Below are 27,899 nucleotides of genomic sequence, written 5' to 3'. Positions count from 1 at the left end.
GGTGATCATTCTTCTTCAACATTAAGAATTTTTATATTATTAATAGTATTTTATTTTAAAATCTGCTTACAATAGTGGAAGTGCACTAGAAACATGATATCTTTTTGAAAATAATGCTACTAATTTTCAAAAACCTGTAGGTGTGTCTCCTATAGAATATTTTCAACTCTTTAAATAATCATAAATTACTAATGAAAAGAAATAACCAAGGAAAATTCCAAATGAAGAACAATATATTTTTTAAAAATCTGTCAGAATAATCAGAATCATTAATACATGAAGTCAGAGGTCAAGGTGGAAATATAAGCAAAGACCAATGCATCCAATATTTTCATAGGACAATATTGTGAAGCAATTATGTCTTTATCCACATATGTAAATGCATCTTTTGATTCTAAGTTATTACTTGCAACAGCTTTCTGCCAAAAAAGCATGTTGTCTGTTACCTAGCTAATGACCTCAGCACCTTTGGGAATAATTATAAAACCAAAACTGGTTAGGGCAGGAACAAACACCAGATCACAAAGTGCAGCCCACTCATTTTACAAAATAGGAAACAGGCCACACTGGGAGATTTAGTTACTTGCTCAAAATCCAGTAGTGGCTCAACTGGAGCCAAAAACCTTAGACTCCAAATCCCCAGGACACTGCTTTTCCCCATGGCCTACTGGGGAGAGGCAGATCTATCCATCCATCCACCCATCCCTCCCTCTACTCATTCATCCTTCTACTCATCCACCCATGCATCCATGCATGCATCCATCCCTCCAACTATTCATTCATCCTTCCATCCATCCATCTACCCTTTCATTCAAGAAACATTTGCTGAGTGCCCACCACATGCCAGACACTGTTCTAGCACTGAGGCCACAAGAGAGAACAAAACCAGCCAAGTTCCAGTGCTCAGGGAGCTTCCACTCTAGGGAATGAAGAGAGTACCAATACATACTTATCTCAGGCGGAAAAGAGGCTAAGAAGGAAAATAAAGCAACCTAAGGGGATAAAGAGGGGCCTCCCTGGTGGCTCTGTGGTAAAGAATGTGCCTGCCAATGCAGGAGACACAGGTTTGATCCCTGGGTCAGGAAGATCCCCTGGAGCAGGAAATGGTAACGCACTCCAGTATTCTTGCCCGGGAAACCCCAGCAACAGAGGAGCCCAGTGGGCTAGAGTCCAGAGGGTCACAAAAGAGTTGGACATGACTTGGCAACTAAACAACAAGGGAATACAGTGCTAGAAGGTGGCTGCTATTTCCCATGCAAGCTCAGGGACAACCATACTCGTAAGGTGACACTGAGCAGAGAATAAATTTGAATTACAATTTACAGTACACTCAGAATAAAAGCTGATCATGAATGGCAGGGACATAATGAAACGCTAATAGAAAATTCCAGAAAAATTTTAGCAAAGCGCCTGAGGAGTGACTGAGGATGCGTGTGGAGGGGAGGCAGGTAAGATAAGAAGGTGGCTTGGACACCCGAGGAATGCTAGTGGTGGCAGGCTGCTCACCAGAGCTTCCCCGTGACTGCACGAGGAATGGCACTTACCTGTCCTGGGTGCCTGGCACTGTCTGGGGCGGGGCAGTGGGGGGGGCATGAAGACCGGCCATGGTCACAGGGCGGCAGCTCAGCCCCCTGAAACTGACGGGTGAACCTGAACAGAAGCCTGAAACACTGAGAAGATGAACCAGATTTGGACCAGGGATAGAAGAGAAGAAGTCAGCAAGAAAAGACCCTAAAATCCGGGCTGGAGTAGGAGGCAGGTTCTTTGAAATAAAGAATGCCCGCAAGTGCCTGAGATATGGTTTAAGCATCAGGGTGGGGTGGGTAGGAATTGTGCCATAGCATCTCAGGGGTCGCAAAGAGTTGGACATGACTTAGTGCCTGAACAAGAACAAAGCATCGTGCAAAGCTGTATTAATTCTTCTGGTTTTTGTTAAGCCGTAGGCTGGGCTGCTGTACCACCTAGCGGCTCAAAATGAGACTGCAGCTTTAGGACAGCCGCCTCTCCGATGTTTCAGCTGGGTTTCTGTGGCCCCTTCCCAAAGGCTGCCTCTTGTCGTAATAAAGTGCCCTATGCCCCGGGGCTGGCTATGGGGTTTCCCTGCTGTGAACCCCATGGGAGAGGCTGCAAGATAGCTGCAGAGGGGCAGGGCCTCCAGCCAGCCTGTTCTGTGACGGGTCCAGCCTGGCTGGGGCATGCAGAGTACCACTGTGGAGAGCACGCTGCCAAAATGATCGCCTCAGCCCGGAGCTCAGGCATCTCAGGTTCCTGTTTCTGCAGGCTGGATCACAAGGCAGCTTCCCGGGGTGGGGGGGGGGGGGCGGGGATTGGGGTTCAGCATTTCCCCACTCTTGGCCGGGGCACTGCGCCCTTCTTCATCTCCTGGCTGGATGGTGTCCTTTCATCCAGCACTGCCGCCTGTTGATGGTGCTAGCTCTGCTTAAAGCCTCCCTGTGTCCTTCCCTGCCCGACCCCATCGCCCTCCATCCCCTGCCTCAGATCCAGTCCCTTTGCAGGGCCACAGGCACTTCTTGATACAACCTCAGAGGAAGAGTGGATAGGGCTTCCCGGGAGGCGCAGTGATGAAGAATCCACCTGCCAGTGCAGGAGACACAGGTTTGATCCCTGGGTCAGGAAGATCCCCTGGAGGAGGCAATGGCAACCCACTCCAGTATTCTTGCTCGGGGAATCCCATGGACAGAAGAGCTTGGTGGGCTACAGTCCCTGCCCAGTCCCTCAGACGTCCAGCTATTTGTGACTCCATAGACTGTAGCCCAAGAATACTGGACTGGGTTGCCATTGCCTCCTCCAGGGGATCTTCCTGACCCAGGGATGGAACCCACGTCTTCTGCCTCTCCTGCCCAGCAGGTGGCTACAAGGTAGTAAAAGAGTCGGACACAACTTAGTGGCTAAACAACAAGAGTGGATAAACCCAGCTTGTGTCAGGAGCTGGGGTGGAGTCCAGATGTGGGAATACAGACCAGGAAATGCAGGACAGACATAGAGAGAAGGCAGCCGTGGCTTCTCTCCCCTCCTCCCTCACTGCCACCCGCCCCAACTCCAAGAGGCTGACAAGCAGAAAGCCTTGGTAATGCGTACCTTTTCAGGGCACAATTTGGGAAACAGAGAAGTTTTCAGCTTTTCCCCTTTAATCTTCAGTTGTGCTTAAAAACTGAATTTTTCTTCAAAGTGGTTTTTAGAAACATTTGAGAAAACACCTAATTAACATGCCCCGCAACCTCTTTGAACAAATTCTGTTGAGTAATCTGTTTTGAATGAATATTTAGGGTGTGAAATTTTAAGTGTTATAAAAGAATGTGTATAATTTGAAGAAAAATTATAAAGTGAACATCCAGGGATCTACCTCTCATAAACAGAACATCACTGGTACCTTCAGTTCAGTTCAGTTCAGTTCAGTTGCTCGTCGTGTCCGACTCTTTGCGACCCCATCAATCGCAGCACGCCAGGCCTCCCTGTCCATCACCAACTCCTAGAGTTCACTCAGACTCACGTCCATTGAGTCAGTGATGCCATCCAGACATCACATCCTCTGTCATCCCCTTTTCCTCCTGCCCCCAATCCCTCCCAGCATCAGAGTCTTTTCCAATGAGTCAACTCTTCACATGAGGTGGCCAAAGTACTGGAGTTTCAGCTTTAGTATCATTTCTTCCAAAGAAATTCCAGGGCTGATCTCCTTCAGAATGGACCAGTTGGATCTCCTTGCAGTCCAAGGGACTCTCAAGAGTCTTCTCCAACACCACAGTTCAAAAGCATCAATTCTTCAGCGCTCAGTCTTCTTCACAGTCCAACTCTCACATCCATACATGACCACTGGAAAAACCATAGCCTTGACTAGGCGAACTTTTGTTGGCAAAGGGATGTCTCTGCTTTTGAATATGCTATCTAGGTTGGTCATAACTTTCCTTCCAAGGAGTAAGTGTCTTTTAATTTCATGGCTGCAGTCACCATCTGCAGTGATTTTGGAGCCCCCAAAATAAAGTCTGACACTGTTTCCACTGTTTCCCCATCTATTTCCCATGAAGTGATGGGACCGGATATCATGACCTTCATTTTCTGAGTGTTGAGCTTTTAGCCAACTTTTTCACTGCCCTCTTTCACTTTCATCAAGAGGCTTTTTAGTTCCTTTTCACTTTCTGCCATAAGGGTGGTGTCATCTGCATATCTGAGGTTATTGATATTTCTCCCGGCAATCTTGATTCCAGCTTGTGTTTCTTCCCGTCCAGCGTTTCTCATGATGTACTCTGCATATAAGTTAAATAAACAGGGTGGCAATATACAGCCTTGATATACTCCTTTTCCTATTTGCAACCAGTCTGTTGTTCCACGCCCAGTTCTAACTGTTGCTTCCTGACCTGCATACAAATTTCTCAAGAGGCAGATCTGGTGGTCTGGTATTCCCATCTCTCTCAGAATTTTCCATAGTTTATTGTGATCCACACAGTCAAAGGCTTTGGCAGTCAATAAAGCAGAAATAGATGTTTTTCTGGAACTCTCTTGCTTTTTCCATGATCCAGCGGATGTTGGCAATTTGATATCTGGTTCCGCTGCCATACTTGATTATTAAGTGGTTGTATGGGGCTTCCCTGGTAGTCCAGCGGTTAAGAATCTGCCTGCTAATGTAGTGAACACGGGTTCAGTCCCTGGTCTGGAAGATTGCACACGTGAAGCAACTGAGCCCTTGCACAACTACTGAGTCCAAGAGCCCTAGAACCATGCTCAACGAGAGAAGCCGCCTCAGTGAGTGCATGCACTTCAACAAGAGTAGCCTCTACTCACCACAAACAGAGAAAGCCTGCATGCAGCGACAAAGACCCAGCACAGCCGAAAATACAATAAAATTTTTAATGAATGTATGGTATATATACATATATGTGTGCACGCATGCTCAGTTGCCATGTCAGACTCTTTGTGACAGGCTCCTCTGTTCATGGGATTTCCCACGCAAAAATACCAGAGTGGGTTGCCATTTCCTCCTCCAGGGGATCTTCCCAACCCACGGATTGAACGTGCATGTCCTGCATCTCCTGCACTGGCTGGTGGGTTCCTTACCACTGAGCCACCGGGGAAGCCCATACATGTATGTGTAGATGTATATATTACAACATAATTCAATCATCAGAGGATTATTCCACAAGTCCCTTGTATGCCAAAATCTACAGATGCTGACACCCCTTATATAAAGTAGTGTAGCCTAATATTTGCACTTAACCTATGCACATCTTCCTGTATACTTTGAATCAACTCTAGATCACTTATAAGACCTAATACAATGTAAATATAAAGCAAATTGCTGTAAACACAATGTAAATGCTATGTAAATTGTTGTAGACATGCAGCAAATTTAAATTTTGCTTTTTGGAAATTTTGGGGCTTTTAAAAAGGTATTTTCAATCTATAGTTGGTTGGAATCCAGGGGCACGTAACCCACAGATGTAGAGGGTCAACTGAACATAGTTTTGTCTGTTTTTGAACCTTATGTTGATGGACTCACTCTTTTATATTCTTCTGTGACTTGCTTCTTTTGCTGTTTTTGCAGCGTGTCTATGTTGAAGCATGTATCTGTCATCCTTCTTTACCACTGTGGACTATTCCACTGGATGAACATACCATAACTTACACTATTGATAAACACTTGTACACATCTCCTGGTCTTCATATGCAAAATTTTCTCTAAAGCTTCCATATAAGGGTAGACGTGTCACAGGGCACACACACGTCCACCTTAACTAAGTAATCATCCTTTTCCAAAGCAGTTGTCCTCATTTCACAGATGAGGTTGCCCTGCAAACAGACCAGGATGTTCCTGGAAGGAAGTTTACTGGGAGGGGGTGCTCTCAGGAACACCTGTGAGGGATGAAGGAAGTGAGATTTAGATCTGCCATCTTACTTTGTGCTTTTCACTTTTTGCCCCAGTTGTTTTTCTATTTTTTCTTGGCTTCTAATCTTTTTTCTCCACTAGTTTTAAATATATATAAATTTTATATTCTTTTACTGGCAATCCTAGAAATTTATTTTAGCTTGCTTATTGAATAATCCGGGAAAGTAGGCAAGTATGTGTATAGGTTTACCTGGGAAATCTAATATTGTTTTTACTTAAGAATTGTTAGGTTTTTTGAAACTGAGTGGTTCATCCATCATTTCTAGGAAATTCCCAACAATCATCTTTTCAGCTATTGATCCTGTTCATGCCCTATTCTCCTTTTATTAGTTGTCCTTTCCCTCCTGGTCACTTAAACTTTAATATATCACATCTTTGTCTTTCTACATTGCATTCTGGACATTTTTTTTTCAATACTCTAAGCCATGACTAATCTGCTATTAAACTCTTGAGTTTTTTGGCTCCATTATTTTTTTAATTTTAGAAGTTTTTACTTGTTTTTTAAAACTATTTCCTTGCTTTCTGCTGTTTTTAATTCAATTTACTGATATATAACTTTTATCACACAAAATTCCTTTTAAATATAAAATTCAGTCATCTTTATTCAGAGTTGTACAACCACTTGTTATGGTTTTTCAGTTGCTAAGACATGTCGGACTTTCAGTCACTAAGTCTCAAAAGTCCAACCCTTTGCAACCCCATGGAATGCAGCACACCAGGCTTTCCTGTCCTTCACTACCTCCCGCAGTTTTCTCGAACTCATGTCCATTGAGTTGGTAATACTATCCAACCATCTCATTCTCCACTGTCCCCTTCTCTTCCTACCTTCAATCTTTCCCAGCATCACAGTCTTTTCAAATGAGTCAGCTCTTCACATCAGGAGTCCAAAGTATTGGACCTTCAGCTTCAACATCAGTCCTTCCAATGAATATTGATGGTTGATTTCTTCAACCACTGCTGCTGCTGCTAAGTCACTTCAGTCGTGTCCAATTCTGTGCAACACCATAGATGGCGGCCCACCAGGCTCCCCCGTCCCTGGGATTCTCCAGGCAAGAACACTGGAGTGGGTCACCATTTCCTTCTCCAATGCATGAAAGTGAAAAGTGAAAGTGAAGTCACTCAGTCATGTCCGACTCTTCGCGACCCCATGGACTGCAGCCTACCAGGCTCCTCTGCCCGTGGGATTTTCCAGGCAAGTACTGGAGTGGGTTGCCATTGCCTTCTCAATCTATATAATTCCAGAACATTTCCATCACCCAAAGGAAACCCACTAACAGTCATTCTACGTTCCCTTCTTTCTCCAGACCCTGGAAACAATTAAGTGTCACTTTGGATTTGCTTATTCTGGACATTATACATAAATTGCATCACATAACATGTGACCACTTGTATCTGCCTTCTTATACTTAGCATAGCATTTTTAAGGTTCATCCATGTTGTAATGTGTATCACTACTTCATTCCTTTTAATGACTGAATATTTTATGGATAAACATTTTGTTTATCTATTCATCAACTGACAGTTGTTTCTACTTTGGGACTGTTATGAATAGTTCTATAAATATTCATGCACAAGTTTTTGTAGAAATCTGTGTTTTTATTTCCCTTGAGAATCTCCTTAGGAATAGAATTGTTGAATTATATAACTTTGACTTTTTGAGAAACTGCTCACATGAGAGTTAGCCTATCAAGTCTCACGAAAGATTTTTAACTTGAGTCACTGCCAAAGTTCTAGAGAAGTTTTCTTCCAAGCCCCAGAGTGGGAAAGCTGTTCCCCCAACCCCAACTTCACTTTGATACTGTGGGTGTAGTCATCTGAGGTCTTCACTCTGGTCATGCCCAAACGTTTGGTGTGATGGTTAAGGAAAAATGCTTCAGTTTGGCTAGGCCACAGGGCCAGATACTTGGTCACACATGTCTGGAGTGCAGATATATTTACCTGAAAAGGAATTCTTTTTAATGGGATGAACACTCCAATCAGTAGATTCTGAGTAAAGCAGATGACACTCCATTGTGTGGGTGGGCCTCATCCAGCCAGTTGAAGATCTTACGAGAAAACAGACTGAAGTCCCCTCCCCCTAAAAGAGGGAATTCTTCCAGCAGGCTGCCTCTGGACTAGAGCTACAACATCAACTCTTCCCTGGGTCTCCAGCCTGCTGCTGCCCACTTAGATTTTGGACTTAGCAGCCTTCACAATCATGTGAATTAATGCTTTAAAATAAATCTTTCTCAATAGAAGATAAATAGGTATAAATAGATATGGATATAAATAGACACGTTATCAATAGATATCAATAGATAATATCAGTTCAGTTGCTCAGTCGTGTCCGACTCTGCGATCCCATGAATCGCAGTATGTCAGGCCTCCCTGTCCATCACCAACTCCCAGAGTTCACCCAAAACTTATGTCCATCAAGTCAGTGATGCCATCCAGCCATCTCATCCTCTGATGTCCCCTTTTCCTCCTGCCCTCAATCCCTCCCAGCATCAGAGTCTTTTCCAATGAGTCAACACTTTGCATCAGGTGGCCAAAGTATTGGAGTTTCAGCTTCAGCATCAGTCCTTCCAATAAACACCCAGGACTGATTTCCTTTAGGATGGACTGGTTGGATCTCCTTGCAGTCCAAGGGACTCTCAAGAGTCTTCTCCAACACCACAGTTCAACAGCATCAATTCTTCAGCACTCAGCTTTCTTCACAGTCCAACTCTCACATCCATACACGACCACAGGAAAAACCATAGCCTTGACTAGATGGACCTTTGTTGGCAAAGTAATGTCTCTGCTTTTGAATATGTTATCTAGGTTGGTCATAACTTTCCTTCCAAGGAGTAAGCGTCTTTTAATTTCATGGCTGCAGTCACCATCTGCAGTCATTTTGGAGCCCGAAAAAATAATATCTGACACTGTTTCCCCATCTATTTCCCATGAAGTGATGGGACCGGATGCCATGATCTTTGTTTTCTAAATGTTGAACTTGAAGCCAACTTTTTCATTCTCCTCTTTCACCTTCATCAAGAGGCTCTTGAGTTCTTCTTCACTTTCTGCCATAAGGGTGGTGTCATCTGCATATCTGAGGTTATTGATATTTCTCCCGGCAATCTTGATTCCAGCTTATGCTTCATCCAGCCCAGCGTTTCTCATGATATACTCTGCATAGAAGTTAAATAAGCAGGGTGACAATATACAGCCTTGACGTACTCCTTTTCCTATTTGGAACCAGTGTGTTGTTCCATGTCCAGTTCTAACTGTTGCTTCCTGACCTGCATATAGGTTTCTCAAGAGGCAGGTCAGGTGGTCTGGTATTCCCATCTCTTTCAGAATTTTCCAAAGTTTCTTGTGATCCACACAGTCAAAGGCTTTGGTATAGTCAATAAAGCAGAAAGATGTTTTTCTGGAACTAGACAGATGTAAACCCACCCCATGGACAGAGGAGCCTGGTGAGCTACAGTCTATGAGGTCACAAAGGAGTCAGAGACAATTTAGCAACATGTATTCTTACAGGTGGTTTCATCATGTTTTTGTATTTTGGTTTTTAATTATGGTGAAACAATGTAGTGTGATGAGCAGAACTCAGGCTCTGGAGCCTGGGAGATCAGGGCATCACAACTATCCCTGCTGTAAAAAATTTCAACCTGAGCCTGAGTTTTCTCACAGGAAAAATAGGAATCATAACAACAAGATTGATGTCTGGATTCAATGACATGGAATGCTTGCCATAATGGTAAACAGGATTATGTGAATAAGTGTTGCTTTTGGGTGGCTTTCGTTTTCTTATTTTTTTTAAATGCTGCTAACCCTGTTTCTTTAGAGTTCAATTTCCTTCTTAGAAAAATAGTATCTACTTCAGTAGTTTTTCTTCTCAACAGAGGTAAACATAAACTCTTTCAGTCAACTGGAAATTACCTTAATTTTTATGATCACTCTTGAAAAATAGCTTAGAAAAATATGAATTTCTAGATTTGATGGTTAACCAGCACTTGAAGCTATTCTCTTTCAACGCACTGTTGAGCAGACTGCTAATCGAACTGTTGTGCCTTCTCAAAAAGTCAGGAAGACACAATTTGTCATTCCTTTATCCATATAAAATGCCTCATTAAAATAGATACTATATCTCTGGTATTCCATCATGCCCGCCGGGTAGTTCTGTTGAAAAAGGAAATGTAAACTGAATCTGCTCTTGGCAGAGCCAGGCTGGCTTTCCCTTCTTTCGTCTCTACGTGCTCTTAATAATTAGGATCTGTTCCCTGTTCAAGAGCAATAAACTCACCAAGTCTGTAATTTCTAGACTCTCCTTCCCATCTCTGCACAATCCTAGAGAAGCAAAGAGCTGTTAGAGAATCATTCAGATTTTCTAAACACATCAAGTAACTCATCTGCTTTAAGTCAGTTTGCATCTCAAACTCCTATAGGGCCCCAGCAGGCAACACAAGTGAGTAAAGTGAAGCATGTCAGGCCACTGGCCAAGAAAAACACAAGACTGGACTATAGGAGCAACCATTATGCAGCTCCTGTTAAACTGCTGCCACACGGGAGTCCAGTCAGTGCGTGCGTGCATGCAAAGCTGCTTCAGTCGACTGTTCCAGCTCTGTGCGAGCCAATGGACTGCAACCCACCAGATTCCTCTGTCCATGCGGTTCTCCAGGCAGGAATACTGGAGCAGGTTGCCAAGCTCTCCTCCAGGGGACCTTCCTGACCCAGGGATCAAACCAGTGTTTCTCATGTCTTGTGCATTGGCAGGCGGGTTTCTTTACCACTAGCACCACCTGGGAAGCCCCCAATCAGTACTCCATGGCACCCAATGCTTCAAGAGATGCTGAAATACAAAACCTATTTAAACGTGAAATCTCCTTATTTTTAAGTGTTGGCAATTATTTTAAAAATCAGATCTCACATTGGACCAAGGAGGCCAGTTTTAATCCCTTGCTCTAAACTAAAAAATCGAAGTGTCTGTTTAAAAGATAACATGGGGTGCAGGATGGGGAAAGGCAGGGAGGGAAAGACCTAAAATGTCAAATTTGAAGCTTCAATCCTCTTGCGATGTCTCTTTTCATCTCTTTCCAATCTAAAATATTACCCTTCTTGCTCCAGAGCACAAAAGTAAAATGAAGGTGAGGTGATTACAAAACTACTAAGGACAGAGAAAAAAACCATCACCACTCCACTCCCAAGGGGCAGCCTTCCTGAACTCTTGTTTCTGTTGTAAATGCTGCTGCTAAAGGCTCTGAGGTTTTTACTCCTACCCTCTTTGCATAAAAGCACCAAGAGTATATTCATCCTGGGGTATGTGGCTCTTCCATCTTTCATACTTTAAATGTGAGGTACTTCTTCAAGGCTTGTCTCTCATCCTCCCTCCTTATCCCAGCTGAAACACAGATCTCAAATAAGAGGAAAAAATGCAACCACCACTGCCTCCCAAAATGCAACTTCCTAAACTCTTTACTGTTTCTGCTGTAAATAAATGCTGCTGCAAAGGTATTCAAATGTCATTTGTCACAAGGTCCCATTCCTTTTGAAATGTTTTTCCTCTTTGGAATTACAGTCAAAAGAATCTTATGGTTTGAGAGCATTTTGTTTTCTTGGTTCCTGAGATGTACTCATACCCAAGCCATTATATGTGATCATTATTTCCTAACATTTTGAAACATTCATGAAAAGCTAGAAGATCACTAATTCCAAGGCTGAAGACACTTAAAGTCAAATTCCATTAGTAATAAATAATCAAGCACCTAGCTTTGAAGTACCTGATACTATACAGCATGACAAAGGTCTGATCTCTATATCCTATGGAAGAAGTGCTCGGTCCAGACTGGAGAATTCCCTAACACACTTATATTCAAGGCAATCACAATATTCTACTTTGCACTAAAATCCAAAAGGCAAACAGCCTGTCAAGTCATCCTGTCAGCATTCAGAGGCACTCAAATAAAAACTTAGGATTCAGTGTCCAATTAAAAATAGTCTAGCTTCCGTTCTTCTTTAAAATAATGTTAGAAACGTAGAGGTTGTTTGATGTGCCTTCTATGCTTTTGTTTTAGTCCAGTATTGAGTGTGTTAACAAGATACTACAGATTGAAAACCAAAGTCAGGCATCTCTTAAGTTTATTGGGAAATTCTTAATTGGGAGAGAAAGATCACAGACTTAAACAATTGGAAAAAATAAAAGAACAATTGATCGCAAATTATTACAAAAGTAATTTCTGAAATGTTTATTTTTGAGCCACTGCAAAAACAAAATTTTAGTGCATCCTGAAGTTCATATTTTGGTAAATGAACATATTAAATTACTGAAAAAGCAAAAGAAAAAAGTTACTGTTATACAAGATCTTAACGGAATAATTCAGCACAGTCAAATAAACAGCTATAATTATTCAAAGCTGCTTTTGCTCTATAGCTGGTATATTAAACAAGAATGTGAATTATTACTATTAACACTGCACAAGTAACAAAAGGTAGCAAATCCAGCAATATTAAAACCTGATATTAAATAGTGTTCAAACATTACAACAAAAAACAAGACAATGAACTTCTAGACCTATGATTCTACCCCTGTGAAAGGAATGTACATGGATGGTAGAAAAAAAATAAATATATAAAGTGACAAGTGTGACCAACACTGCGTCTGCATCTCCAGAGCAGGAATACGGTGAGTTAGTCAATGTATGCAGGGCCTCAAACGAGAGTGAGGAAAAAAGCATTTCACTTGAGCACAGCTTCGTAATTCCCAGGGAAGCTCTACTTCTCTTGTGCTGGTGACGGGTGGACAGAGCTTGAAATGGAAAGAATTTTCCCTACACCCTGAATATGGATGCATTATTATTTTTCTTAATTCTGTGGAAAGTTTCTCTTGAAGAAATAAAATTTAAAGCAACAGACTGATGGGAAATTGATCATTTTAATTGTGAGAGAGGAATATTTACTAATCTGAGTCTAGACCCTGGTGATGAGTCAAGGTTAAACACTGCATCTGGGGAATGTGCGTGATATCAAAACCACGTGGGTAAACCATCTTTTACTTTATACCTGGTGCATTTAATAACTAACTTCTCCTACCAGCAAAATAAAACCTTTATTTAAGCAAAATGGAAGTATTATGAGTTGAATTAATTCCTATCAAATATCTAAAAGGGTAAATGGAATGGTTGTCAAACTATGAAGATGTTATCACATATATTCACTGAGTAAATGTTCTCAAAGATTTTAAAACTCCATTAAACCATTAAACTGTGTTAAACCATCCCAGAGATACTGTAATGTTCTTCTGTGATTTATAAATGAATCATTCCTTTTGTGAAAATCAGGAAATAAATCAAAATCAAAATGAGTTAATACCCCAAATATAAATGGAATTTTAAACTTGGCTTGGAAAAAGAAGTTCCGTCTGAAACAATGTTCTAAAAACCCCATCCAAGGCTTCCTTCACTTTTTTTTCACAGTTCTCCAATGGTTCTGAAACTGATAAAACAGAAAATTCAACCCAAAGCACATCACAACTTTAACAGTTCTGAATAAGACATGATATTCATAAGGGCCAAAGTATGCAGAATGGCAATATTACAGTATCATAATAAAATTACATCAAATAGATTTTTAACAAAATAAGAGTCGTCCTCGACAAACAGATCTGTTCTGAAGGCTAAGCAACCAAATAGATCTACATCTTTGGAAAAATCACAAAGTGCCTTTAAACAAAGTAAGTTTAGACTGTTCTTGATTAAAAGATACTGTTCTAAACTCCAATGTTCTCTCTCTATATAAGGAAGCTTAACTCCTGCTTCTTTTCACGTTTGCCAACGTTTAACGTTTTTCTCTACATCCCTGCACTGAACCGCTATGTGTGGAGCTCCACTGTCATCAGTACTATACACACCAGGGTCCAAGGACTGGTCTGTTGGGCCACAGAGGCTGAACAGGGAACTCGGAATCCAGCACAGCTCCAGAAAACGAACAAAAACAAAGACAGGAGGAAAACCTTACCATACAGGAAATCAACGTTTTCAAGTAGAGAGTTTTACAGAACTAACATATTGTCACTTTAGCTTAAAAGAAATTCAGAACTCAGTTTTGCTGTTAATAACACCCGTACATACACTGAAAATACCAAACACAATTTGATAGCTATACACTTGTAAAAATTCAACCTAAGCTTAATAATCAATTAATCTATGTTATAACAACCTGCTTCCTAACAATTAAGAACCTAGTCCAGTGCTGCTGCAGATCAAATTCTAAGAAGCTAAAGACAGAATCAATTCTGTTTACATACATTTCCTACGTTTCTCCAACCTTAAAAAATGCCCGAAGAAACTTTAGCAGAATTTATTTTTAAGGCCTGCTCTATTTCTTCATCTTAAATTGAGAAAAATAGAAGCTTCTGTAAGTGTAACCTCAAAACATTTAAATAGATTTTGGCATTTTTCTTAAGAAGCAATGATTTCCTGCCATAACTGTAATTCAAATCAATGCAAGTGCCCTGTTCCTTGTCCCCTGCAGGTGCTACTGTCCTCGATACTTTGTGCAGCTTCCAGAAGAGTCAGTTCTCAGGAAAAAAAGAAAAAGTGAGAGCAAAACCAAAAGCCTCCAACAAAAATGATTTCCTCTCAATTAAAAATCTGCTAATGGAAGAATCAAAAATTCACATGCACATACCCTCATACAAAACACAATCCTGGTCCTCTATTCAAGTCAACTCGCAGTTACTAAAGACGAGTGGAACAAAATGCAGAGCCCAGAAAGACTGTATCAGAGGACTTTACAAAACAGTACAGATACATTTTACTGGGGAAGGGGTTGGTGGGAAGGTCCCGTTTTTCCTAGAAAAAGCTTATCCCTGCTAAAGTGGAGTTTTAATTTAAAAATCCTTGCTAAAGGTTTTCAAAATCCCAACAGAGAAAACAATTATTGGGCTTCTCTAAATGCATTGCCAAATGAACATTAAGTTTTAAAATTTCAATATGTTTTGCACCTTTATTTTCACTTAAAGAATAAGGTGGGGACTCAAAATAGTCAAAAAAGAAAAATTCTTACTGCACAATCTTTATAGACATTTTATTTTAAAGCACCTTTTTAATGTTAACAGTGGGTTTGTAACCAGAAAAGAGTAAAATAAAAGAGGGTACCCACCACTAGCAAGGTTTAAGTTCTCCTTTACATACACACAAATACACACACACACACATACACACACTCACTCACTCACTTTCATGCCAGAACAACTGGAAACATTAGCAAATAAGATCATTTAACGAAAGGCTGGGGAAACTATCATTTATAGTATTTATAGAAACCTAAACTACAGTTTATAAGAAATTAAATAACTTGGGGGATTCAAAAAAATACCAATAGCTGAACCATGAAAATAAAACTGACCCTAAAAGATGTCAGAAAAATAAATTAGCCTCAATGCTGTTTTTTTTGATGTCAGATTTGTTATTAACAGGAAACCATTTGCTTGTAAAGGAGCAAAATTATAACTCTTTATCCCTGGAACCCACCTTCAGCCACCTCAGTGCAATTTCTAGCAGCACTATTTGGATGCGAAAAGAACACCGTCATCAGTCAATGTTCCTGAAAGCCTCACAGTCAGACCTTCCTTCAAATACATGTTCTTAGGGTCTTACTTAACACACTGCACATGTGTACAGAAGAATAAATGAAGATAATATCTGACAGATTACGAAAGTATGAACTATATACACCATATGATGACACAACACACTTAATAGCTATTTACTTTCCTCCCAATTCACTTTAAATGTTAATATTCACTACTCAAATTTTACCCTATGTGTCTTTTCTTCCTCTCCCAAAACAAATAATAAAATTTACTGGTTTGGAGTTTGTTCTATGCATTTTCCAAGAGCCAATCAAACAGGGACTTGCATCTCTCCTCACTGGATGTCTTCTCCACCACCTCATAGTATTTAAGCACAGCCTGCAGGAGGTCTCCCACCTTCCACCCTTTTTCCTGTAGCCGTTTTGTAAGCTAGTAAAAAAGGAAGATAAGCCAAACATTAACCAAAAGCAATTTTTTAACAATAAAGTTTTCATTTTTATTTATAACACTGGATCAAACTGCTGTTTGCAGCAAAATACTGTTTCCCAGTTATAACAAGGTATTCTCCCCTAAACCACCACTCTTTACACAAATTAAACATTTTTCCTTCCTGGGTTTTATAAATACTCTCCTCCACAGAGTGACACTTTGGGATTGTGGGAGCCAGAACCCCACAAACCTCACCCAGCACAGTGTCTGTGTGGGCGTGGAGAGGCTCCATCTCTACAGGAAACTCTGAACTGAACTAAATACATCTGCCACACCCTCAACTGGGAACATAAAATAATAAAGACAATGTCAAGCTTAATAAAAGGATGTGGATCTTCCTTCCACAACGTACAGTGTGGCTTTCTCCCCTGGAATACGCACTCCAGGCTCAAAAGAAACACGTAAGAAATGTTCATGTTTCAGAAAAAAAGTAAATAAAAATTAAATACTATGGCAGTCATTTTGTAGTATGAACAAATATCATTATGTTGTTCACCTGAAACTAATATGGTGTTATATATCAATTATACCTCATTTTTTTAAGTATAAAAATACAGGTTTAAACTATCATCACCAATCTAAATATGTCTTCAACTCAGATTTTTTTCCTATTTAGTTCTATAAAAACGAATTGTTTGTAATATAAATATGCTTAACCTTTTCAAAAATAGTTTTACTGTGATATAATTCACATACCACACAATTCACCCATTTAAAATAGACCAGCCAATGGTTTTTAGTGTATTCACAGAGTTGAATGCAACATCACCACAAACATTAGGATATCTTTATTACCAAAAAAAAGTCCTACCTGTTAATAATCACTGCCCATTCCGCCCAACCCCGTCAACTCGAGGCAATCACTAATCTACTTTCAGTTTATAGATTTGCCTATTTTGGCCATTTCATTTTAATGGAATCACAAAATATATGGCCTTCTGTGACGTGGCTCCTTTCACTTAGCATAATGACTTCAAGGGTCCTCCTCCTCCAGGGTGTAGCATGTCTCTACTTCATTCCTTTTTACTGACAATATTCCACTGCATGGACAGACCACATTTTATTCATCAGTTAATGGACATTTACGATGTTTCCACTTTTGGTCTATTACAAATAACACCACCTTGCACATATGTTTTCATTCCTCTTGGGTACAGACCTAGGTAGAGAATTTCTGGGTTATATAATAATGCTGTGTTTGACTTTTTGAGGAACTGCAAGAATGTTTTCTTAGGTTATGTGGGGATGCAGTTCCCTTACCTCAGCACCATTACACTCAGCTCTGCCTAAGGCCTTCCTTAGTCCTCAATTTATCTAAGACTGAACGACTTGAAAATGCTTGCTTCCATATAGTCAGTTCTAATACTTTCCCTACCCATTTTTTCCCCTTGACAATTCAGTTCCTGGACTTATTTTCTATCTTATTTTCTCCCTCTGCCTCTGAACAGAAATCTATGCTGGAAAAATTCAAGAAGTCTAAATAAAAACAACAAAATACAAAAAACAATTTTTTAATATCTTTTTCACATACTTCTTTCAATAATATTTTTGAAAATTCTGAACTGGAAATCAAGAGTAACTTGACAATTCCTTTTTTTGTTACTATTAATCATTTTATATTGGTTATTCTTTGAACTATTCTACATTATATAATAAGATTAAATTAAAGTTCTGATAAAGAAAAGTCCTGGACAAAAACCTCAAGGCTGCAAATGAAAAATTTTGGCTAATAATGTAACTGGTACACAGTAAATTATCAATAAAAATATTCTCTTAATGCATCTAATCTGAATGTTTTATTATTAGAACCCTACTAAATGCTCAAAGTGAACTATTATCCCTTATTAAATGTTTATAAACTTTTATGGGCTTTTGCTTATGCTAGCTTCTCATACTAATGACGCTGGATTAACAGAAGAGACATACTCATTACTAGGCATAATTATGCATCAATTAAGTACAAAGAATAACTCAATCTTTTCATATGAGCACATGAAATGCTTATTAAAGACACCCAGCTTTGAGAATTTAGGATGTGCCAGGCACTGGATTAAGCACCTTTTAACAGTGCTATATTTAATCCTCACAAACCTCTGCCAGGTAAATTCTATGCTCATTTCCACAGTCCAGATAAAAAGACTGCGACTAGTGAACCGCCCAAGGTCACACTGCGACTACGGCAGAGCTGGTATCTGAGCCCAAGCACTGGACTCTAATGCCTGGGCATCTGCCCATTTGCTATCAGTGGGCATCTTATCAGATCAACTGTGTGACACAGAGCAGCATACACTGTGCCCTCACACCCACCCTACAAGGTAGGTACTTACTTGCATAAACTCCTTCTTTGTAGAGTCATGAAAATAAAGTTCTGCAACTTCTGCCTCAGAAGCAACGAGCCACTGAAGAATAATCCTTAGCTGGGGGTCTACTGTGCATGGCTCCATGTCAATATTTGTAATTAGCAGAGTCTTTCCATCTTGCTCCAAACCTAAAATTTAAATTTTTAAGCAGTATGTAGTGAAATCCATCAATTCAACTGTCAGTTCTCTGGTTTCTAAGGATATATAAACATTTTCCATTTCTTAAGATTCCAAGGAATTTTCCAAAAAATAATCTTTTCTTAACTGCACCGTAACACCAACTAAAGCATTACTTCGAAAGGGCAAAATAATGCTAAAATAAAGAAACAGTTTGATCATCTGTGACAGCACAATGCAAAACTCTATTCTGAGGCACTGAATTCAACTGGCAATTCACAAATGCCATAATTTATGTCAAAATATAATCCACAAGTATAGCAAATAAAACTAAAATGCTACAATTACAATCAAAACACAAATATCTTAAATGGACTTTCAGAAAGCTTTCTGAACTAAGAGAAACAGCAGCAGGAGTGAATACTCGGATCACACACATTACAGCCTAAGTGCTGTTCTAAGCTCTTTATACACACTAACGCCCTCACCCCTCACAAGCACCCTAGGAGGAGGGAACTGCCATCATCTCATTTTACAGGTGAGGGATCAGGGGTAGAGACAGACCAAGAGTCTCACAGGTGGGACACAGTTGAGTCAGGATATTAACATTGGCAATCTGGCTCCATGCTCTTAATCACTTCACTTTTCAGGCAAAATATGGCGGGGGGCGTGGGGGTAGGGGGTGGGGGGGGCGGTGGGGGGGGGAGAAAAAAAAAGTCACATGCAACACTTACATCCACAAAACCAAACCACGGACTTTTCTGATACAGTCTCATAAAACACTGTTCTCAAGTTTTGTTTTGTTTTTTAATAAAATTATGTTTTCAACATAACAAAAGGTGAATCTCTGTTGACTATAAAACTAAACCAATATCCTGTGTTGAATACCACTGCTTAGTGGTGGCTGAGCAACCAGCAGTGCTGAGGCCCGGGCCTCCCCCACAAGAAGCAGGAAGCGGGGATGTAGGCAGACACCACACCAATTTGCACAAGTAATGGACATTTGCTGGTGAATGTCCCTAATTTTTTTTTACCTTTGGGAGGGCATTTTAGACCACTACTAATTTTTAGGGTTCCTACTGACCTGTAAGATTTTTCATTTAAAAAAATTGGTTCATGCTATTCTCTTAAAATAAATGTATTATCATTTCCTTCCTTTCCGCACTCTGATTCTCAATCAAAAATGGGTCTGGCACACAACAGTCCCATAGTCTTTGGGCCATTCTATAAATTCTGCAGAGGTCATGGAGTTGAAAGGTTCGCTGTATCACTTGATTTTTCAGTTCAGGATGTCTGGTTGCCTAAGAGTGATCTCTAAGAGAGGTCATTCAACTCTAGTGAAAAGAGAAAGAACTGATATCCTACAACTACAAACAAAAATAAATAAATAAACAAAGCTTGTTGCCTTAGGATTTCCATAATTCTGAATTGTTTTTAGTCAGCAAAAAATAAAGCAAATATTCTTCCCTGGCTGGCTCAGATGGTAAAGAATCTGCCAGCAATGCGGGAAACCTGGGTTCGATCCCTGGGTTGAGAAGATCCCCAGAGGAGGGCATGGAACCCACTTCACTATTGTTGCCTGGAGAATCCCATGGACAGAGGAGCCTAGTGGGCAACAGTTCATGGGGTCGCAAAGAGTTGGACACGACTGAGCAACTAAGTATAAACAGTCTAACAAAAACTCTAAAAATACTGCCTGATCCCCCTGGAGAAGAAAGGCTACCCACTTCAGTATTAGAGCCTGGAGAATTCCATGGACTGTATAATCCATGTGGTCTCAAACAGTCGGACACGGACTGAGTGACTTTCACTTTTACTTTCCCTTTTCACCCCTACTTTGTATCTGATGAGGAAAAAAACTTACTTCCAGAAACCCTATATAAAAAATGGCTACTTAGGAGTGGTTTTAGAACTAAAATAATAATAATCTTAGGTCTGAGGATTTGGACTCAAAACTGATACATGACCTTTCTAAATTAAAAAAATACAATTGGTAATAAAACTAACTGGAAACCCAGGTGGAAAGTACATTTTAAGTAATTTGTTCCTACAATTTTCTGTTTGCCTATTTCTAAAGAGATGATTAAAGAATCACTGGTTCAAAAACTAATGTCTAAACATGAATATTCTTACATTGGTATTTTCAGAAATAAAGGAAAATAAGATTTTTGGAAAAAAACTCAACACCCATCTAAATATAATGAAAACTCAGTTTCAACATGAGAAGTTTTTGATATTTGCTTAAGACATTCTAATATATTTAACTAAGAATTACAAATCACATTCCAGAACTGTAGTATTTACACATTTGGAACCATGATCATTAAAGGAAGAAATGAGTATTTTCTTCAAATATATGTGCGAGTGTAAGACTGCAATTAATGGAAGGGAGAACTGGTTTAAAAATATCTTTTATTTACTGATTTTTATAAGATTGACATCAAACAGTAATTCTAGAAATAACTAGTTTAAAAGGAAAACAAATTGACATGTGATAATTATAATAATTATATCTCATTATATAAGAATTTTATATTTTAAACAAAATTATATGAAGAGACTATTATAAATTTCTCCCTCAAATAACTGAATACTTCTTTTAAAGTAGTTCATCTTTATACTGATGAGTACCCCTCCTTTTAGTTTATCAAATAACACAAGCTGCTCAGCAAAAGATCTGACACTGGATAGATTAGTTCAAGAATACCCTGATTTGGAATATTTCTTCATCTTTCAATTCCTTTATTATCTGTGTAATAAGAAATGTAGACAAGAACTTCTCCTGGGTCTACTCCAATTGCAAACTTCTGTAATTTTAATGGAAAACAATTTAAAAATAAATCAATGTTTGTCCTAATAAATAATTTCAAGTTACACTGAATAGTTTAAATGAGTAATATTGTGTTGAAGGGATCTCAAAAGACATTAATAAGCAAAAGGGAAGGGGAAAAAAAAACATTATGGAATTATAAAATGATTTTTTCTGTTATTATTAACAGTCTTCAGTTAGTATTTCCCATCTGATAGGGCTCCATATACATTCTTATAAACGTCTTTTTTTTGGTATGTTTGTGTTGTTTGAATGTTCCAAGTCTAGTAAAATGGCAAATAAATTAATGAATTTAAACAAAAAAGAATTTGTTTTGCAATGTAAAAACCCTGGTAACTCAACAATAATACAGTGCCTATTTGATGAAAATGCACAAATATTAAAGACTTTCCTAAAGAACTTTATACCTTATACAAAAAACAGGCAAACACTTTAAAAAACAAACAGCCAGTTACCTTCTACATCAGTCTGATGCTCCTCTTCATCATCATCTGGCCCATCACTTACCAAATGAAGCAAAAGCAGTTAAAAAAAAAAAAAAAGCTTTAATTAATAATGGTATTAAAGTCAATTCTTAAAATGTGACCAAAAAATGAATGTTACAATATGACATATGACATTTAAAAGGGGGAGAAATGACAATAAAAAGGAAGCTTTGCTTCTCACACCATTTCATGTTAAAATCTCAAGTGCCAATGATGCCTAAAGGGAAGTTATCAGTAATAGAATTTCTACCTGACCACAACATACAGAGTGTCAAGTAATTACATAATAAAATTTAAAATAATTTAAAGCAAAAATATGCTAATTTGGTTTTAGATAACACAGCATTTGAATATCACAGAATGCCATGAGTAATTATTTATTAGTGCTTCGGTTGATGCCATTTGTATATTTTTAACAGTTAAAAACACATTTTTTCCTATACTTTTCTTATAAATGAAATGAAACTATATACAGAAACAAAACAAAATAAAACAAAACAACAGAAATCCTGTAGGAAGCAAGCTCTTTTTAATGAAACAGTAATTGGTAGAATGAAAAATAGCAAGCAGTGCAACACATGCATAAAAGTAACACATTTTGCAATTAGGTGTCAGTCGTATCTTAGTAGAGTTGAATTTTTTCATTAGATGTAAATTTATCAAGCAGAATCAAATATAGAAGAAAAGCAGGTTGATACATGTTGGCACTCTAACCCACATTCTTTTAAGAATATGATATCATGCATTAGTGGTGAAAGACTCATCAGTGTTTAGATTTCTGGACTGGACCAACCTGTCTGATGTTGGAAAGGATAAATTGTCCTCATACAAATCTCCTTCTAAACCAAGACTGCTCCAGCTACTGCTGTTACCATTACTGCCAGAGGAAGAAAAGAACAGAGCTGAACTAGAAAATGAATGGTAAAAACAACCCTGGTTTTCCTTGGAACGGCATCCATCACTGATAACTGAGGATGTTCTGAAGCTGCCTCGGTGGGCGCAGCATCCATGGAGTTACGTGAAGACCATCGTTGCTACTACACGAGGTGTTTGACAGCTTCAGAGATTAGGGAGTTTTCTTACTTGTCCTCAGCAGTTCATGAAAATTATTCTAAATTTATATTTATTTTACAGATTCAGACAGTGACTTTTAGGACAGTAAATGAATGGAAGAAGGAAAAAGTTTCACAATGAAATTAACGTCTATGGCAAAACTTAGGACATAATTTGTAAAAAGCCAATGCTCTTCAGTTTGGATAAAGTTTACACAGGTTAACATTCTCTCGAGTCTTTTTTTTCCCCTGAGTCTTCAGAGAGTGCACACAGTGATGGCCAGGGCGGGGAAGGAGGATGGGAAAAGGATGAGAAGGAAGACACTGAAACATTCCCAAAAGACCTCGTCTAACTACGGGGAGAAAAGACATCTTCTCACTTTAAGATACTTGTTATTATGTCAATTACCTTCATTTCACACATTATGTATAATTCAGCAGGTTAAATAATATACAGTTTCTTCAGAATACTGCATAGCCAAGGTCTAATCACGTGTCACACTTGACAGATCAGCCAGTCACTAACACCCCACCAATACCTTCTTTCACTGCCTACTCAAAAGAAGAAAGCAGCTACATTCTACAAGTGCGGCAAAGCGACACAACACAAAAAGCAACTGTGTTCGGAAACAAAACTAAATTCAGCTTTTCAGATTAAAATCTAAACATGCAATTTTTAAAAATTCTTATCATTAAAATAATTAGTAAGCACATTAGTTTGCAGTGATAAGCAGCTGTATTTTCCCATAGTAGGCTAGACAATTATAAAAATATTTACACAATATAAAATTTGGGTTCTAAAAATTAGTTAACATAAAATCACCTTTTATCCATCAGTAAATGTTGATACGGTTCCCAAAAAGGGGCTGATTACTTAAAAGTTCTAAAGAGTTTCCAGGCTATCTCAATAATTAACATGTACGTATTAGCACTATCCAACTGTCACAAACCGTAATGCATTACAGAATAAAAATTAAAACTGATCAGTGTCTTTTCAACATTACATTCAAACAAATATAGCTCTAGTGTAAAACCATGAAACCAACCAGTTTTGCCTACATAGTCTGGTGACAGACAAACCAAAATCGAGAAAATATGGAAATACAGAATGGTTAGACAGCTGTGAGCCAAAGAGAGAGAAAATCAATGATCTCAAACACCATATTTACTTCCATTAATAGAATGATTACGCACAGAAAAAAATTACAAAATTAAAATTTTTACCCATTTCTACACTAAAGTGGATGTATCTTAAGTGAGGTCTCTGAAACACCTGCTTTAAAATCATCTGAGGCACTTATCAAGCATGCAGAATCTTGGGACTGCCAATGACCCAGTGAATCTTAATCTCTAGGAGACAAGCACACCACCAACCCTGGATGAGCCCCACTAAGTTTTTCTTTGTGCCGGAACCTTAAATTCACACAGTATTGTTAGTTCTTATTAATTCTATGGTCAATTAAACCACAGGTTTTTTTTTTCCCCTGGACAAAATGCTATCAGGTCAGGTTTTTCCCATTCAAGTAATTAATTTTCTGAACCTAAAGATATTTACTCATGTTAAACACAACTGGTTTAGCCTCAGCCTGATTTGGTCTTTCTGAACTCTGGTTCTATTAACAGGATTAACCTTTTCATCTCTGTTTTGAGTCACTCACAAATAATGAGTGTTCTACACCACTGATAAAATAATGATAAAGAGGAAGAACCAAGGGCTGACCCTGGTAGGCACTTCCTTCTTTTCATCATATTGGACAGCATTCCATATTGAGTTGTTCAACCAGCTACAGTCCTTTTATGGCCACTAGCCTTTAAGTTCTCCCACTTTAACACCAGGATTTCATAAGCAACAATGTCAACTCCACTGAAATTCTAGAAGCCTGTTTCTCAAAGTGAGAGAAGAATTTAAGTGTAAACATTCTAAAGCTATGGAGAGGGCCAAATGATAATCTGTGATATTACCCCACTTCCTACTACTAGTTTTAAAGACTGCCTTTTTTGGATTTAAATTTTGTAAAATGTTGGTGGCTTGTGTCACATTTTAAAAACTATGACAATAAAAATATAAAAATATTAACACTCACTGGTTAATCCAAGCATCAAACCAAGTACTCCGAGATGATGTGTTCTAACAGCTGAAAAACCATTTCCTTTCCTTCTGCTTCCTCATCCCCTCTTTCCTCCTCCTCCTGGTAAGTCCATTCCAAGGGCCTGTTCTGCAGAAGCTTCACAGGGTCCTTTCTACAAGTGCCCAAAACCCCCTCCTCTCCCTAGGCTCAGCTATGGTCAGTGTTTACTACTTCCAAGTATCACTTAATGTGAATAAAGATTTTGTAACATTTTATAGGTTACTCAGGAAGGTCTGTACAGCATTACGAATAAAGGAAATAATTCTAATTAATAAAATATTCTAAAACTGGTTTTAGGAACAAGGTTAACTGAGAGAATGATACATGAAGTGCCTTCTGTTATATTATACTATATTTTTGTAATGAGTTTATGTATTTTCAGTCATTCAGGTATAACTGCTCAAGTTACAGTGTTCCTGAATGGACAAATAAGGAATCCTTCCCCTAGAAAAATACTACTATAATATTAAAAAAATTACAGGACCATTTTGATACCTTTTACAATAATTATTCTTTTTCCTGTCCTTTAAAGTGAGAAAGAAAATTTTTTCTCAAAAGTTCATGAGAAGGCCAAGTATAGCATGAAGCATATAAAATCAAATGTATGACATATTTTTCAATTATTGGCACAAAGAAAATTAGTCCAGCTAATTACTATATTTAATAAATGTCAAACCATTAGAAATAATGTTGGAACAAAATACACTTTGATAATAATGGTTAGGTTTACAAATTAAGAATTTTAAAATTAAATTCAGTATAATTTGGGACTTATTTCTGAGGAGTCTGAGTACCTAAACTATGCAATTACATGCAAAATCAGAGTTACCTTTCACTTAGATGGTGAAAACTACTGCTTTCATCCTGGTGTTCATCTTCAAAACTTAAGTTGGACCAGCTCCCAGTACTGTCCTCACCAATACTGAGATGCATCTGCTGGCTACCAAGAGACTCAGCTGACTGAATCTCTTCTGTTTCTTTTGGACTAGAAAAAAGAAAGAAAGAAAGTAAGTCCAAAAGCATCAGGTTCTGAATTGTATTATTAACAGGAATATCCATTTGATGATACCGATGACAAAAACAAGAAATGGGACCTTCAGAATTAGACCAGTGGTCGATCTAACCCTTTGTTTGGATCTGCTAATAAAGAGACTTGGCAGGACAGCTTATTAATTTCAAAATTAACTGAGATACCCACTGATATCCCTAACCTACTCTGTTCATTATGGGTTCATCCCAAGCACATCATTTATTTAAATTCTCTTCAAAGCAGTTCATATTTTCAATAGGGACACTATGAAGGACCACAAGTTCCTAAGTCTGCCACATCTGTTTTGTAAAACAGTATTTTTATTTGTACCAAAAATTACCCCTTTTCTGGCTTTAAGAACAACAAAAAAAGTAGTTCAAGGAATTCTACACTGCCAATCGAGGGTACAGTCAGACTAGCCAAATCTCTTCAACATTCTGAGCATGGATCATAATCCCTCTCATTTTTTTCCTCAACGAAAAAACATTTATAGTTTTATTCATTGAGGAAAAAACATTTATAGTTTTATTCTATCTTCACAAGAAATTCCATTTGTTGTTCAATTACTGTGTATGCCCCTTCTACATTTTATTCTTGACTAACAGACTATGCCCCAACCAGTAACGCTGAAGAAGCTGAAGTTGAACAGTTCTATGAAGACCTACAAGACCTTTTAGAACTAACACCCAAAAAAGATGTCCTTTTCATGATATGGGACTGGAATTCAAAAGTAGGACGTCAAGAAACACCTGGAGTAACAGGTAAATTTGGCCTTGGAATACAGAATGAAGCAGGGCAAAGACTAATAGAGTTTTGCCAAGAAAATGCACTGGTCATAGCAAACACCCTCTTCCAGCAACACAAGAGAAGACTCTACACACGGACATCACCAGATGATCAACACCGAAATCAGACTAATTATATTCTTTGCAGTCAAAGATGGAGAAGCTCTATACAGTCAGCTAAAACAAGACCAGGAGCTGACTGTGGCTCAGATCGTGAACTCCTTATTGCCAAATTCAGATTGAAACTGAAGAAAGTAGGGAAAACCACTAGACCATTCAGGTATGACCTAACTCAAATCCCTTATGATTATACAGTGGAAGTGAGAAATACATTTAAGGGCCTAGATCTGATAGATAGAGTGCCTGATGAACTATGGAATGAGGTTCGTGACATTGTACAGGAGACAGGAATCAAGACCATCCCCATGCAAAAGAAATGCAAAAAAGCAAAATGGCTGTCTGGGGAGGCCTTACAAATAGCTGTGAAAAGAAGAGAAGCGAAAAGCAAAGGAGAAAAGGAAAGATATAAGCATCTGAATGCAGAGTTCCAAAGAATAACAAGAAGAGATAAGAAAGCCTTCCTCAGCGATCAGTGCAAAGAAATAGAGGAAAACAACAGAATGGGAAAGACCAGAGATCTCTTCAAGAAAATCAGAGGTACCAAGGGAACATTTCATGCAAAGATGGGCTCGATAAAGGACAGAAATGGTATGGACCTAACAGAAGCAGAAGATATTAAGAAGAGGTGGCAAGAACACACAGAAGAACTATACAAAAAATATCTTCACGACCCAGGTAATCACGATGGTGTGATCACTCACCTAGAGCCAGATATCCTGGAATGTGAAGTTAAGTGGGCCTTAGAAAACATCACTACGAACAAAGCTAGTGGAGGTAATGGAATTCCAGTTGAGCTATTTCAAATCCTGAAAGATGATGCTCTCAAAGTGCTGCACTCAATATGCCGGCAAATTTGTAAAACTCAGCAGTGGCCACAGGACTGGAAAAGTCAGTTTTCATTCCAATTCCAAAGAAAGGCAATGCCAAAGAATGCTCAAACTACCACACAATTGCCCTCATCTCACACGCTAGTAAAGTAATGCTCAAAAATTCTCCAAGCCAGGCTTCAGCAATACGTGAACCGTGAACTTCCAGATGTTCAAGCTGGTT

General features: G+C 38.8%; 1 protein-coding gene across 4 annotated transcripts in view; it reads right to left on the bottom strand.

The window, feature by feature from the left end:
• Positions 1-11,981: 11,981 nt before the first annotated feature.
• Positions 11,982-27,899, bottom strand: part of AKAP11 (A-kinase anchoring protein 11) — a 51,794-nt gene continuing 35,876 nt past the window's right edge. For 3 of the 4 annotated variants that reach the window (XM_061434491.1, XM_061434490.1, XM_061434489.1), the window contains exons 8-12: positions 25,744-25,899; positions 22,527-22,610; positions 21,704-21,750; positions 18,269-18,429; positions 11,982-15,881 (exon numbers count right to left, since the gene is read on the bottom strand). In XM_061434491.1, coding sequence (XP_061290475.1) covers positions 15,741-15,881; positions 18,269-18,429; positions 21,704-21,750; positions 22,527-22,610; positions 25,744-25,899 — 589 coding nt within the window. In that variant the 3' untranslated portion in view covers positions 11,982-15,740. The remainder of the gene's footprint in view (positions 15,882-18,268; positions 18,430-21,703; positions 21,751-22,526; positions 22,611-25,743; positions 25,900-27,899) is intronic. The other variant, XM_061434492.1, reaches the window with a different exon arrangement.

The sequence above is a fragment of the Bos javanicus genome, chromosome 12, assembly GCF_032452875.1.
Source record: "Bos javanicus breed banteng chromosome 12, ARS-OSU_banteng_1.0, whole genome shotgun sequence".
NCBI lineage: Eukaryota > Metazoa > Chordata > Mammalia > Artiodactyla > Bovidae > Bos > Bos javanicus.
The sequence above is the reverse complement of the archived record's forward strand: the minus strand, read 5'-3'. Positions and strand labels throughout refer to the sequence as shown.